Source organism: Taudactylus pleione, unplaced genomic scaffold, assembly GCF_031769625.1.
Source record: "Taudactylus pleione unplaced genomic scaffold, aTauple2 ptg000296l, whole genome shotgun sequence".
NCBI lineage: Eukaryota > Metazoa > Chordata > Amphibia > Anura > Myobatrachidae > Taudactylus > Taudactylus pleione.
In genome coordinates, this window is record NW_028284698.1 from 12,439,923 (window position 1) to 12,455,902 (window position 15,980).

Below are 15,980 nucleotides of genomic sequence, written 5' to 3' on the forward strand. Positions count from 1 at the left end.
ACAGACTACCCCCTGCAGTTAAATCAATAATTCAAAATACAAATATAAAACATAATATGGTAGTTTGTTTAACCTAGGGTGTTCGTTCTGGCTCCGTCACTTTTAACGATATGTAAATGCCAAGAAATCCATTTTGTTGCCGAAGAGGTAGACTTCATAGAATATGGTGCTTCAAAAGTTTCCATTTCAAAGTTATGTTGAATTTTAATAATAACTTTAGGTAACTGGAGATTTCCATAATTGAACCAATGTGACTCTAGCCACTAATAATAATTGTGCTGATAGATGGCGTTCAAATTTAGAAATAGATGGGGGACTCCAATATAAAAGAGCAAAAGCCAGATCAGGGCTAATAACCACCTTGATTACCTTTGACAATAGGTAAAAAAAAAACACACCCAAATTGGTGAAGACAGGTGCAGTTGTAAAAATAGTTTGAGTGTACCTTCTTCCACACATTAGTGCCAACAATATTTCGAGCATTTTGGCCACATTTTATGGAGTTGAACTGGTGTAAGGTAGTCGATGGAGCAACGTAGCAATTCACTACTTAATGAAAAGAAGCATAAAGTCATTAACCCTGCGCATATTTAAATTTTTTTTGCCTATTATACCCAGTTGTATAATTTATCTTCTGACACCACAATACTGAAACCTACAAGGGAAGATATTGCATTTTTTCTCACTGAGCTAAACCTGCCCTCCATATCTACAGAAGTCTTGACCCTTCTTAATGCTCCGTGGGCAGTGGAAGAATTTGAGGCGGTTATTAAAACTCTCCCCAAAGATCAAGCCCCCAGCCCTGATGACTTCATCAATTCTTTTGACACTACCTTTAATACTGCCTTAGCCCCTATTCTGGTTAGCTTATTTAATGAGGCTAAAAGACCAGGCAGTTTACCTTCTGATGTATTAGAAACTCAAATATTCCCATTCCCAAATCGGTTAAAGACCACTTTAATCATAGAAACTACACACCCATAGCTTTTGTGTTGGACCAACAGACCTCAGATAACACCTGTAGGGTTTTTATGTGCTTCATCTACTGTCATTTACTAAGGAACAATTTGTGCTCCTATCTTTAGATGCCGAGAAAAAGACTTTGATAGGGTATGTCGCATATAGTCCCAATTCAGCTCTTTTTGGTTTTCAAGGAGCCGCCCTTTATTAGAACCCACCAGTTTGAGCTTACAGCAATGGCTTTTTGTCCAACACATTTTCAATTACTAATGGTACCAGGCAAGGTTGCCCACTTTCCCCCTTAATATTCATTCTTGCCATGGAAACCTTAGCCCAAACAATTAGACTTTGGGGGTCGTTCCCAGGTTATCTACCTCCTAGTTGTACTCATAAACTGCCTTTTCACTGATATTTTACTTTGTCACTGACCCAGTAACATATTTACTTGTCTTGCATATTATTTTAGATAGCTTAAGTAAGGTCTCGTATAATTATAACAAGAAAGTATTACCCAGCGCTAATTCAAGAAGGATGATCAAGTATTGATGCAGCAGTATAAAAATGAGGTAATTGTCAACGTCATAGAAAAACCAAGAAACAAAAAAAAACTGCGCTCCAATACTAAAGTGGGGACGTCAATATGGCAAAAAGTCAAATGTTAACAAATATTTAATCAATATAAATGAACCATCAATGTACAGCAATGAAAATATTAATAATAAAAAATAATGAAATTAGAAATGAAAATGCATTACATATTTAAACCATTGATAACTTAAATTATTGAGAGCATAAATAAATTAAATAACTGGTAAATCAATTAAACTGCAATAAAAATAGAGTTGATCAGACTCTTAATAAAACAGAAAATGTAGCAAGCAGTCTCGGGGAGACAAAGAAGTAACTGTTGCCAGTAAATAATCCGGATAGTGCTTGTTTGTATCCAAAGGATTGATACTATTATACTGGAATCTCTCAATAATAAATTAGTAAACCTTCCGGAGATTCTTTAGACATAGGATCTTCTAACCGTTCTTGTATAGTTGTAGTGAAGCGACTAAATCCATCAAAATTAGATTGTAAAGTGTAGTATTTTTTAATTTTGCTGGTAAAGAATTTGGCTACAGTCAGTGCTCCTTCAAAAGAACCTGTTTATAAGTGTCAGTATTGTAAATATGCATACCAGTCGGCAAGATCCCTTCACCAGCGGTATCCGATGTGCACAGGAGCCAGCCGGACGCTGCCACAAAATACACGTGGCTCCCGTCTCCGGAAAGCAGACAGCGGCGTGAGCAGTCCAGCAAACAGCCTCCAAGCCATGACCACATGTGCCGGCACTAATCACAGGTCACTCCACCGCTGCCTGGTGGTAAAACTTATGGCAGGGAACAAGCATGCATCGGTGGTAGTTGCCGGTTACTGGATATTTAGTCAGCAGCAGGAGGGTGCAGATGAGTCTCCGGTTTTCAGGATAGGTGAGCAGCTATCCTGCAAACCGGAGACTCCGGAGTTTTACCATCCGTCATTCTCCGACTTAAGTGAATATAGTTGGACTACAGTTGAATAGCTCCCTAACTAACATCCCGGTCAATTGAATCGCCCCCTTTTAAACTTGTGGACTTGAGAGCTTAAGCTTTTGCTTTTAAAAATAAATCATGGGCCACACGAGTTGTATTTACAGTAAATCGGGATTAAAGTCTCTGCAGTCGATGTTTTACCTGTTGGGTAATGGAAAGATGACAAAGTTGATGAACATGACATGGCCAATGCAAATTAACATGTTTCCTTGCCGGGGCTATTCTACATTGTGCTGAATTGAAATGCCCCCATTGACAAAGACATCAATTTATCTTGCAACCTATTTTCCCCCACTAGATTCCCATCTTCTCATTGCCACTAGTTTATCCTGTTACCACTCTTCTAACTTGTCTGTTGTGTATGTTGTATAGGTGTAATATAATTCGTACTGAGGTTCTGCTGGGAAGTTACTTTGAGACCTACATGGCAGTGAATCACAGCATTTATGGACCAATAAGACCACTGACTCCTATATGATTGACTCCACTGAGATATCAATTAGTTGTTGGGTAATTAGTGGGATGATTTATATTGGAGTGTGTATCTCTGAGAACCAGTATGTGGCAATGTTGGGAATAGATTACTCTTCGGGCTAAGTTACCATGGCTAGCTGTGTATGGGGAACCTTAGGGCTCTGACTACTTGTGTATGTTCAGCCTATAGTCTGTCTTGTAGGGGTAACTAAATCTTAAAATGAAAGCGCTAATATAAAGGTGTCAATACTTTAATATGTTAATAGTGTGTAAGCGGCAGCATAAAAAACAACTGTGATCACGCTGACCGAAAAAAAGGTGTGGGTCCCAGGTACCCCTCACTTTACAAAAATGGGGGTACTACTGCACTTTCTGGGTCCCATCACATATTAGGGGGGGTGAGGACAGGCAGCATTTGGGACAGTGCTGGGGGCAGGTAGCAATGGGGTAGAGGCAGGCAAGGATGGGACTAGGCGCAGACAGTGTTGGGTGTAGGTAGGGGGCAAAGGTAGTTAGCAGCTGGCACAGTTCTGGGTGGCAAGGAAAAGTTTAGGGGAAGGTAGTGCTGGGGTTAGGGAGGGGCAAGGGTAGATAGCAGCTGGGGCAGTACTCGGGGCTAGGAGAAGTTTGGGGGCAGGCAGTGCTGGGGGTAGGACGGGGGTAAGGGTAGATGGCTTAAAGCAGTAGCAGCTGTCCCATCTCTCCCGACTGTTTGCCAAACGGTAGCACCCCCTTCTGGCCGCCAGCCCACCACTCTTTACTGTTAGAAGCAGCCGCAGGAATTTTCCCCCAGCCGCCACAGCACCAAACAGTCACCGCAGCACTGGGCAGGGCCAATGCAGGATTTCCTGTGGAAGGGGGGAATATATATATATATATTTTTTTATTTTTTATAATATGCGCGCTGTGACTGGTATCCCCCAGGGCAACAACACCAGAGACCATCTTCTGTAGCACATCCCCCGTGGACCCAGCCATTTTGGAATAGTGAGTCCCCAGTCCACAAAGATGGGTAAAGTACGTTCTATAAAACTTTTAGGTAGATTTAATGTTTAGACCTCACACCTATTTCAGGTTTGAAGGTACGGAAAAACCTTTCCTTATCTAACCCTCACATGTCCCTTATGCGATCCTTCACTCCTCCGTTAATTTGCTGCAGGTCTCCGGGGTGCTCCTGTCTGACCGTCTATGTGTTGGATGGTACTAACACAGGCGTTTGAATGCAGCAATGTCACTAAATTGCCTGAACATTGTACACTTTATTTTGTAGCCATGTAGTGGTAAAATGCACAAAGTAAGAATACGTATGCACAATGCACATCTCCCATACATCGAGCTAAAACAGTGATTTTTGCATCACTCCTTATTGAATTGACTCAAATGTCATTACAAGGGAAGAAAAAGCTTCATATGCAATTAAATCTGCATGTTCTTGGTTTGTTTTTGTTTTTTAAAAAAGATGTAAGTGTAGAAATTAGTTTGCCCTTCTCTTACCTATGTGCATATACTGGTGGGGGCAGGGTGCCAAGTGCCCCCCGAGCCACAACGCCATGCGAGCTGCGGGCAGTCTGTGTCACTGTGACACAGGCTGCACCGCGTGTGTAGTGCCAGCGCCACAAAGCACAAACACACAGCCGCCGGAGTCGGCAGCTGTGTGTTTGACAGACTCTCAGCGGCTGCTGATTACAGCAGACTCTCATCGGCTGCTGCTGCTCCCACTGCGGGAGCCATCTTCCGGCTCCCGCAGTGGGTAATGGGAGAGACGCCATGACGACGTCTCTCCCATAATGCAAAGCGGCCGGAGGAGCCGGTAGAAGCGTCGGGACCAGGAGCGGGAGTTTCAGGTAAGTTTTTATTTTTTTGTTTATTAAGTCTCTCTCTACTGGGGGGGGGGGGGGACTACTGGGGGGGCACTACCAGGGGGGGTGGATTACTACTGGGGGCACTACAAGGGAGGGCTACTACTGGGGGCACTACAAGGGAGGGCTACTACTGGGGGCACTACAAAGGGGGGGGACTACTACTACTGGGGGCACTACAAAGGGGGGGGGGGACTACTACTACTGGGGGCACTACAAGGGGAGGGGACTACTACTAGGGGCACTACAAGGGGAGGGGACGACTACTAGGGGCACTGCATGGGGGGAGGGGACTACTACTAGGGCACTACATAGGGGGAGGGGACTACCACTGGGGGCACTGCATTGAGGGTCCACTGCTGGGGGCTCTATATAAAGGGCAATACTGGGGGTACTGTATAGGGGGGAGACTACAACTGGGGCCACTATTTAAGGGGCATTGCATAAGGGTTACCACTATTGGGGGCACTGCATGGGGGGTGGATTGCTACTGGGGGCACTGCATAGGGGGTACCACTGTTGGGGGCACTATATAAAGGGCTTACTACTGGGGGCACAAGGGGCACTGCACAGGGGAGACCTCTACTGGGGGCACTACTGGAGGCCTGCATAAGGGTGTTCTCTCCTGTGGCACACGGGGGCACAGCATATGGGCACTATGACAGGGGGCTGCCCCTAATCTTTATTTTTACCTTACATTAATCCCATATGGACCCGCCTCCTCCCTGAAACACTTGAGGGGGGGCGGCGCCGTAGCACACACGTTCTTCGGGCACCCTGGCTACACGCTACTCCTCTGCCAGGGCCGCCTGCATGCATTTGCCCCCCAGGCTAAAAGTTGCCAGCCAGCCCCTGGGTGGGAGTTGTTTTACTAAATACTGTTGTGTTTGAGAATCTTAGCTTTTTGTACAAGTACATGGAGAGGAGTTTTAAAAAATGCTCTTAAAAGCATTGGTCTTCAAATGTCCACGGACGCGTGGGGCCGTATTCAATTAGCGGTGAAAAGCCGTAATCTGTGAAAGCATGGTGGATGACGTCATTTAGTCAGGCGGAAACTTTCCGCCGTATTCAATTGCAAAGACTTTAAGCGTACGCGGAAAGTCAATGTAATATGTGAAAAAGTTTTGCCTATAAATACCAGTCGGTATTGGGGGTGCAAAGGTGCGGACAGACCCCCAAAGGATAACTGCGTCAAAATGCAAAAACAAAAAAGAGGAACACCCTAAAAAAACCCTTTGAAAATGGGGGAGAAAAAGCACAAAGTTGGGGTACAAACTTAAAAACTAGCAAAATAAGCTTATGGGGGAGGTGTTTTTTGGATTGCATGTGCTTGCTCAAGGTGTATTTTTAACGCTTTTTAACACTTCACTTTTGCGTTTTTTAACTATGCTTGCACCCATTTTCATGTACCCCAAATTTGATGGAACTAGTTATTTTCTCCAAAAAAAACAAAACTGCTAAATGCTATTCTTCACCACTTGTGCAAAGACGCTATATAGAGGCAATTGAAAGCACTTAAGTACCCCAAATAGCTCCAGGGGGATAATCGGGGACATCTATACTGATCCCCAATGTTAGTGCATCTTTTGGGGGTGTCAGGCTGATTTCCCCAAAACTGGCAGCACTTTTCCCCTGTTTTGAGTTTCGCTGGGACGCGTTTTCGCAAGCTTTGGAATTGAATACGGCGAATAGCGGGGGCACGCACAAAAAGTTTCCGCGGCTAAAATACGTGAAGTCGGTGAAAAGTGCGGCATGCAAAAAGTACGGGACTTTTCACACCTAATATATATGCCCGTGGTCTTTAGCAGTTTTCCCACTGTAGAAAATAAATACAGCAAGTTATTAGGTTTACAATCCATATGCTAGAGCAGGGGTTCCCAACCACGGTCCTCAAGGTACACTGACAGTCCAGGTTTTAAGGATATCCGGGTGTCTTAATTAATAACTCAGTTATTTGATTTAACCATCTGTGCTCAAGCATGGATATCATTAAAACCTGGACTGTTAGTGTGCCTTGCGGACCGAGATTGGAAAACACTGCTAGAGTCCAGGGTTTAAGGATATCCATTCTGGAGCACAGGTGACTTATGGTGTATACACACGGTCAGATATGTCAGATGAATGGTTGACCAACGATTTGAACGATTTTTGACTGCATTAAAATGAATGGAATTGTCCAAATCTGACTGCAAACACATCAGATGTCAGATATCGTTATCTGACAAGCAGGAACGCGCATCGTTCATCCAACAAACATGTCAGATATGTCAGATTTTCCTTCAGATATAAACGATTGAATGATTTTTAAAATCGTTATTGTACAGATCTGAAGGAAAATCTGACCGTGTGCATGCACCATTAGTACCTCAGTCAATTTGATTTAACCATCTGGACTCAATCATGGATGGCCTTAAAATCAGGACTGTAATGGCAGAGTCTAGGAACCTCTGCCAGATGCGTTAGAGTGATTAAGAAACTGGCATTTAGGTAGGTAACATCCAAATCATTGCGACGTAAGTTAATATGTAATAAATTTTTTCCTATCAGTAAATGTGCTTGGAAATGTGTTCTTATATAATCCAGTAGATCTGTCCATGGAGAGACTGATAAACTACTTTTTCACATTGAGGTAAAACAAAAAAAAGTAATTTTAATATCTAGTGGTTTTGGCCAGATGACAACAATTACTATGGCACAACAGCATAACCTAATTACACGGTGAGTTGGGGGAGGGGGGATCTTGCATTCACTTATACCCTGAGATTGAAAAAAACATTTTATTTTTGAGCTTTGTTCATCTTTAATGGTTTATGGTTTGGGTGTGTTTGTTTTTTTCTTTTAGGATCGAGTCATCACATTCATTTGGTATAATATAGCTGCACGTAGTGCCAAGGCTTTTGAGGTTAAGAAAATGTTCCCACAGAGTTTTGTTTAGAATAATTTGAAAGCATATATTCATCTATGCTACTAAAGCCACTTACAACATAATTTTTATTTTTTTCTCTTTAGTGCCCTTAAAGATAGCCGTTTTCCCCCAATGACAAGGGATGAGCTGCCACGGCTATTCTGCTCAGTGTCTCTGCTTACAAACTTTGAAGATGTATGTGATTACTTGGACTGGGAGGTAAGATGAGCTGAACAAGCTATTTACTGTCTCTCTGCCTTTAGACTTGCGAATTACTTCAGATTCAGCACCAATCCGATGGCTTCCATGGAGTGAGCCTTCGGCAGAGCATAACCAGCATTTTGTTTGTGTGATGGATACAGAGCTCAACTGAGCTCTAATTGGCTTATCTGAGCTCTGTGTTGGTTGTGATGACAATCAACAGCTCCACCATCGTTGGTTTAAAACCAGATGACAGGAAACCATTAATGGTGAGCCACCGATGGTTTGTGTTTTACGACAGCTCATGCGCAAAACACATATTGGTTTCATCACCAAGCTCAGTCATCGATAAACCATTGGTGGCTGGACCTGGATGAACACTCATCATCCTCTGACCATTAATGGGTTGCTGGCCAAACACATGGGTTGGTCACATATCCGCAAAGCTGGTTACACTTTGCCAATCGCTCACTCTGGGAGAGCTGTCTGATTTGGGTCTGCCTATAAAAAACTTGAGAGCAATCTCTGATGGGAGGAAGATCTGTGACGGTGTCTCTGATCAGAGCCGAGGTTCTCTGATGTTAATGTTTACAGGCAGTCAGAGATTCCTACCTCATCTTTCTGAGACAGGGAGCCATTTGGGTGGTGGATACATCGCAGAGAGGGTAGACGTTGAGTGCAGACATTGACAGTGTTTCAGTATTTATTGCTGGACACCGTTATATCTGTGTCCAGCCAGCAAGTGGGCAATAACCTGCAGAATCTTAAAAAATGTATTTGTATCCTGTCAGCAAATGGGTAATAACCGTACGAGTCTTTAAAATCATTTAATTTATTTTATTCAGCCAGAAAGTGAGCAATAGCTGCAAGAGTCTTTATATGGTATCAACATTTTTCATTATTGCGAGGTAGTACACTGTCCCCATCCAGCTGCTACTTAATGCCACCCTGCATGCAAACTTTTCTGAGGAGAACACGGTTGACTATCCATGTGCTTTCCATTTTGTGATGTTCTCAGAGTTCATTGGAGTGTTGGTTACTAAACGTAAGTCATCTGTAGGAAGGACAGCCCTGCGACCAGTCTAAAAAGTTTGAGAGGTGGCCCAGCATTATTATAATTATGGGTATTTATTTTTTGTTTACTTTGTACTTTGGATTTCCTGCTCTTACAGAGCAGCACCATGCTATGTCTACCAATATTACGACTGCTTGAATGAATGAGTTTTTTTCTGTAATAGTTTTTTTTTATAACCCCCACAGTTCTGTTAAGTCAGGGATAGCCATCAGTTCAAAGTCCCAGCGTTTTTCCAGTCAGTGTTCTGGGTCTGTCATTCCACAGCTGGAGAGCTGACTGTCCCAGCAGTAGGCTATGGTACCTAACTGGGAAGAGGTCTGCATTATACACTGTTACATAATGTGATGGAGCGTTTGCATTACTGGCAATGGGGGCTGTAGAAAGTGGAATACGGCTGGGTGTGGCAGGCCGACTTTCTTCTTCTTTTTTTTTTTTTTTTTTTTTTTCTTCTTTTTACACCTGGAGCCCAGTGTTCTCTAACTCAGCCACTGGTGTCCTGTTTCCTTCTGAAAGAAAGCATGCACTGCATTCATAAATACCTAGTTTAGATGGGCTGTGTACCTGTGTTTTCAGCATATGCAATTCCAAAGTTCTACTTTCAGTGGTGTAGCACTATCTGCAGCTGTTGTGATTTCCAGGAATGGCCATAGAAATAAATTGACAGCTTGAATAATTTCACCGACGTATGCTGTGCTCATGGAATCAAAGGGGATTTGGCTTAATCTCATCTGATATACATTTAGATACTTACCAGCTGCTTTTCTCTCCACGATGGCTGTTCTGCAGAGGTCCCCAGCTTTGTCGTCCTTTTTTTTTTTTTTTTAAATAGCAGGCCTGCTATATATCACAGGAAGTAAACCGTCTACTACTGCAATAACAATTGTGATCCTGTGTTTATTTACTAACCTTAGTGGTTTTTAAAAAGTATAAAAAAAAGATGCATGTAACCTAGGTTTATGCGATTGTCTGCACTTTTATGTAAATGCCTAGAGAACTTGAATATATCACTCTGCAGAGGACCTGATTTCTTCATGGTTATCTTTATCACCTGCATAGATATATATTTATCATGCTTGCAATCGTGTGTGGATTCAAATGTATGTGACTGTATCTCTTGCATAGATTTTTTATTTTTTTTTTCTTCCTGTATAGTCTGTATTGGTCAGTGAAGCATAGTTTATGGTATATATCTGGCCTGGTTTTTGCTCCAACTCAGAGCAAGTTATCTCCTTTGATCAGCAGGCCAATTGAGTCAGTTGTAGCCTGTCTTAATCAAGGGATACCACTCCTTATATCCAGTCTAGGGTCAGCTGGGGCTGTTTGCAGCTGGGGTTAAAAGCACCAAGTGTTAAATGCACAAAGTGTGATTACATAACAGTTAATCAAACAGTTGAACAAACATTGACCAACATCTAAGGTAATTTCAGATTAAGAAACTGATTGCTTTAAAATTTGTCTAAAAATAACAAACCTAAAACTCACCATGTACTACACATTTCTTTTTTTCAACTCCCTCCTTTGTATTTTCTCTAAGGATATAACATCCCTAACTCTCCCTGCATCTCCCCTCTCTGGACACACTGCCGCCCTATTGAGTCACTCACCTCCTCTAAAAACTGAGTTTTCTTTTCATCAAAAATTGACAATTACAGCCTTATTGTGTCACTATAAAAAAAACTTTTACACACCTACAACTATATCTACTTTTCCATCCTTCTGCTTTTATTATCTGGTGACATATCACCAAATCCAGGCCCCACACACATACAGCGGATTTACTATGGAATAAATATCCTGCAAACCTCACGTCTCCCATCACCCTCCAAATCAATAAATGTGCCTTATAGAATTCACACTTGATCACAACTTATCATTTTACATCTGAACATCTCTTTACAATAACTACTTTTACCAATTTCTACATTTACCTGAGACTGCTGGTTCACACGATAACCAAACTCTCTAAATAGCCCTTCATGAAGTGGCTTCAGCCACCCGTCAGACTTCACGTAAACTGATATAACAGCCCTGGCTTTCCACAGACACCTACAAAAACTGCCTCTTAAAGTAGAATGTCAGTGGCGTAAATCTTAATTCAAATGACTTCCACACATACTGTAAAATAGGAATCCACCCATCTGTCATCCTAACCCTCTGTCCCATGCTCACTGTCTACCCCATTAGTGTCACCCCTGTTTGTTTGCCCATCCCCTCTAGAATGTAAGCTCTCACGAGCAGGGTCCTCTTTCCTCTTGTGCTTATCCTTTCTTTACTTATATTATCTGCTCTATACTCAAAAGCACCTAACCCGTGACTTTTGCCATCCTGCTTTTGTTGCAGCATTGTTTATATGCCATGTACTTGTCTTGTAGTGTCTTAAACTGTATGACACTGTTTTCTTGTTCTGCTCAACTGTTTATGTACTATGTTTATGTACAATGTTTGTGCACTATGTTTATGTACTATGTAAGGCGCTGCGGAACCCTTGTGGCGCCATATAAATAAAAAATAATAATAATCACTTGTACAACCCATACTGTACTTACACAGCAAAAGAAACAGTGTGTTGTTTCCAGTAGAACATTGAGCCTTTTTGAGACTTTGTCAGATCATGAGCAAACTATTTCTTCGTGAAATATTTTGTTTCTTAGAGGGTGGTTCAATAAATAAGGTAACAAGACCTCTCATTGCCTAAATGTATTCAACTTGTAGATATATATACGTACAATCAATATTATGGCCTTGGTACTGATTATTTTTCCAAAGTTCCCATACTTGTCTACACATTTTGTTCCAACGGTACACCAAGGGAATCTATCCTGGCATAGAAAAAAATCTGTGTCAAGCGCCTGAAGCCAGGACATGACGGCTTGCTGACTTCACTGTCTGTTGTGTATCGCCTTCCACCCAGGTGCTGCTTCAATGGTCCAAATAGATGTCAGGGCTGTAGAGGATGGTCCAGTACCTCCTAATGGTAGCACCGTCTTGTTACCACGGACGTGCAGTCAGGGTAGGCAGGGGGGACAGAGCTTCCCCTGTTATACTCCTTAGATTTGATATAAAATATTCTTATTATTCTAATCATTTTTATAACTTATACATATTTGTTTATTGTAATAATTTTCTTTTACGCATTGTTTTTATTGAAGATAATAACCTAATACAACATCAAATCTCCATACATGAAAATTCCAATTAATAGCATAACAGAATCAACATTTGGTTTTTCAGTTTGATAAAAATATTACAGAATATGATCACATTTTTCAACATAAACTATATCTTAAACAATTCTATCAGAATGAAAATAAAATAAAAAGGGAAATTGAAAAAAGGTGAAAAATACCAAAAAGCCTCAACCAGATAGCAAAAACAATACGTCCGCCCATCTGCTTCTAGTGAACTACAAAATATCTACCAGAGTCTATTTGTTATCTTCCTTAGTCCCGACTGAGCGTCTTATAATGGTCAGACTCCTTATAATGCAACCATGGATACCAGGTCACAGTGAAATTTTGGCCCTTATCTGTATGGGGTAAAATGAAATCATCCATAGACCTATAATGATTAAGACTTGTACACCATTCCGACATGGAGGGAGCCAACCTGGTCTTCCAGTGGACAGATATCACGGCTTTTGAAGCACTCAATATATGATGTAATAGACTTTTTGAAATGAGCATGGGGTTTTCGAATGAGATTCAGTAGCCAGAAGCTGGGGCAGGAAGGCAAATCTTCCTGGAGAATAAGACTTACCGTTTCAATTACTTTGTCCCAAAAAGGTCTAAGAAAAGAGCATTCCCACCAGATATGTAGAGGGGTTCCCCTTTCCGTCCCACATCTCCAACAGGTGCTAGGCACTCCTGGATACATTCTAGAGAGCTGACTAGGACATCGGTACCAGCGTGAGAGGACTTTGTAGTGTGTCTCCATTACTAACGCATTTGAAGAGGCAGAGTAAGTATTTCTGAAGACCTCTGGCAAATCATCCTCTCCCATAAACCCCGTAGATCTGATTCCCAATCAGAAAGAAATTTAGGTCTAAAAGAAAAAAGGCATTCAATCAACATTGTATAAATCGAGGACACTGGGTGTGACGGAGGCTCTCAAGCTACACACATATTTTCAAATGGGGTAGTCCCCCACCTATATGCACTAGGAGTGCTCAACTGCGAGAGAAAGTGCTTTATTTGAAGGTATTTCCAAATCTCACTGTTCTGCAAACCCCGTTAAGCTTTAACGGAGGGAAAACTCATAATTTCCGATCTTCAAATAAATGGTTAACCTTTAAGAATCCCCATGTGCACGCCATAATCGAAATGAGTTAGCTGGGATCCCAGGAGGAAATGTCGTATTACCAAATAAGGTGATTAAAGGAGGAGGGGTAGGGGAAAGAAGAGGGTGTGAGCGGAGATGGTCCCAACAGGAGATGATTGGGCCCAGTAAGGGATGGGTCGCTCGGGGGAAGTTCGCTGGCCAAGGAAAATGGAAGTCTGCTGAAGGGAGAGAAAGCTGCCTCAATATCAGCCCACTGCTTTCTGTCGGATAACGTACTCCATTCCATCACCCTTGTAAGTAGAACTGCATGGTAGTAGGTGAGAAAATGTGGCAATTGTAGACCTCCGTGATGTTTTCTCCTACAAAGTAACTATTGTTTGAAGCGAGGTTTGCGGCCTGCCCAAACAAAATCCCTAACAATTCGGTGAAGGGTAGTAAACCAGGAACGGGGTATTGTAATTGGGAGCGTTTGTGAAAAATAAAGAACCTTCAGAAGTACATTCATTTTAATAATTCCTATCCTACCTGTCCACGAAATCTTCTTGAGAGACCAGTTAAAGATCTGTTCGCAGCTTAGAAAGTAAAGGGAGAAAATTTAGAAGAGAATACCTTAGAGGGCTCTTTATGGTGGAAAACTCCAAGATATTTTATACGTGTGGGGTGCCATGAGAAATTGTAATAATCTTTATAGTTAAACACTCACCAGATTTGTGGAGCTCCCTGGGACTGTAGAGAGATGAGGCAGGAACAGCTCAGGCTCACTTCTGTATAGTTAGACACTTCTTGCAGAGCTGAGGACGGGGCTACGCCATGGGCAGTAAGCTGCACAGAAAGAGAGGAAATACAGGCATGCCTCTGAGTATGGGGGGTGTGCCTTGAGCACTGATGGATGTGGCATGTGACCAGGAAGTACACTGCAGTGTTTAGAGATTGGAGCTCAGCAGCAAGAGAAGACACCGTGATCTTGGTAGGAGAATCAATGGACACCGAAGCTTAGTGCAGTGAGGGGAGAGTTACATTGAGTAGGAGGGTGAGACAGGCTCCCAGCACTCAGACACATCTCCCTGTGTGCCTCGCCAGTCATTGGCCTCACCGCATGTGACTGCTTGTTACCTTATTGAACCACCCTCGTAGAACCTTTAACTGTTCTGTGTGTGCAATATTGGAAAGTAGGTAGTCCAATTTCCACATCACAGTCCAGAATTTCACCAGTGACGTATTTCTCTATGAAGTAAGGATTTATCAGCTACCTGATGGAAAATGATCCAAAGTTGAACACACCAGTGTGCATGTATAGATAGGGTTATGCATTGCACTGAGAGACATTAAAATACTGTCCAATTCACAAAAGCACTGCATTGCTATCTCAACCCAGGAGCCAGGCATGGACTCTCCTTATGTTTTGGTTGCGTAGCCTCACATCTCTTAGTTTAGGGAGTTGGTAATAATAAAACCTACTCTAGGCAAACTATCATTAGACACAAAGTATGGCATATTAATGTGGGGCTCCTGATAAAGAAATATTGAAACCAAAACACACTTCCCCCTCCCCCTCAGGAGTGATCCCAAACTTATTGCTCCCCACTATTTGCGTTCCATATATGTAGAAGTGGGGGTCATTTTAAGGTGCTTTTTGACCTTATGTAATCGTAATTGATTTTCTATGTTAAAAAAAATAAATGACAGTGTATAGTGCCGTATTCTCTGCATTGTTTTGGTGTACACTTACATGTTTTATATTTGGGTAGGGGGTGTTTTTTTATTTTTTCTGCCTAACCAAAGTCGGGGGAGTGTGACTGTATTGCAAATGCCTTTTTAGTACTACCGTATATTTGGGAATTACATTTTCTACAATGACTTTGTCTTGTAAATTATCTCATTTAACTTAATTACCCATTGCTCTATCTTTCTAAATGTCATCTGTTCTTCTTTTAAACAGTGTCTTTGTAACATCAGCCAAAGTTTTTGTTTACCTGGGATAGCATACAGCTACTCTTGTGGTTTAAAGAGTCTGCCCAATATATATGCAAAGTAATAAAGTAATAGGAATTTGAAGAGGTGGTGGTGAAATTCTGTTACTAATCTCCAGATCTGACATTAAGCCGTCACTGAAATGCCATTCTAGTGTGAAGCGTTCATTAGCTAAATTATTGCAAGCAAAGCAGACGTTCTCTCTCTGTGGTTGCTCTGCACAATGAATTTCTGACTACGGTAGTTTGTTTCCACAAATGCTGACCTCTACTAAACCTTTTATGCATTACTTTCATTCACTCCTCCCTCTGCATCTGTTCTTTCTGTAGAAGTTTGGCCTTAATATTGTTGTACCACAAGTTTAACATAGAAACTCCCTTCTTTTTTTCTTTACAGCATTAACTTCTACAGGACAAGCACAGGAAAAAAAGGGCCAAAATTCTTTGTGACCTTCCACACAACTCTAGAATTATTGTTGTATTATCTCTCCTGAAATGTACTAACCAAACTGCCGGTTTCTTTCAGGTGGGTGTACATGGCATTAGAATAGAATTCATCAATGAAAAAGGATCCAAAAGAACCGCCACGTACTTACCGGAGGTTGCAAAGGAGCAAGGTCATTGATGCACTTTATTTCATAACAATTGGTTAAAGATTTAAACAAAAAAAAAATTAAACAT

General features: G+C 41.8%; 1 protein-coding gene across 1 annotated transcript in view; it reads left to right on the forward strand.

Annotated features, from left to right (window-relative positions):
* The window catches only part of AMMECR1 (AMMECR nuclear protein 1), a 216,607-nt gene that overhangs the window by 179,726 nt on the left and 20,901 nt on the right, over positions 1-15,980 (forward strand). The window contains exons 4-5 of the mRNA XM_088482851.1: positions 7,880-7,994; positions 15,826-15,916. Of these exons, the coding sequence (XP_088338977.1) occupies positions 7,880-7,994; positions 15,826-15,916 (206 nt within the window). The remainder of the gene's footprint in view (positions 1-7,879; positions 7,995-15,825; positions 15,917-15,980) is intronic.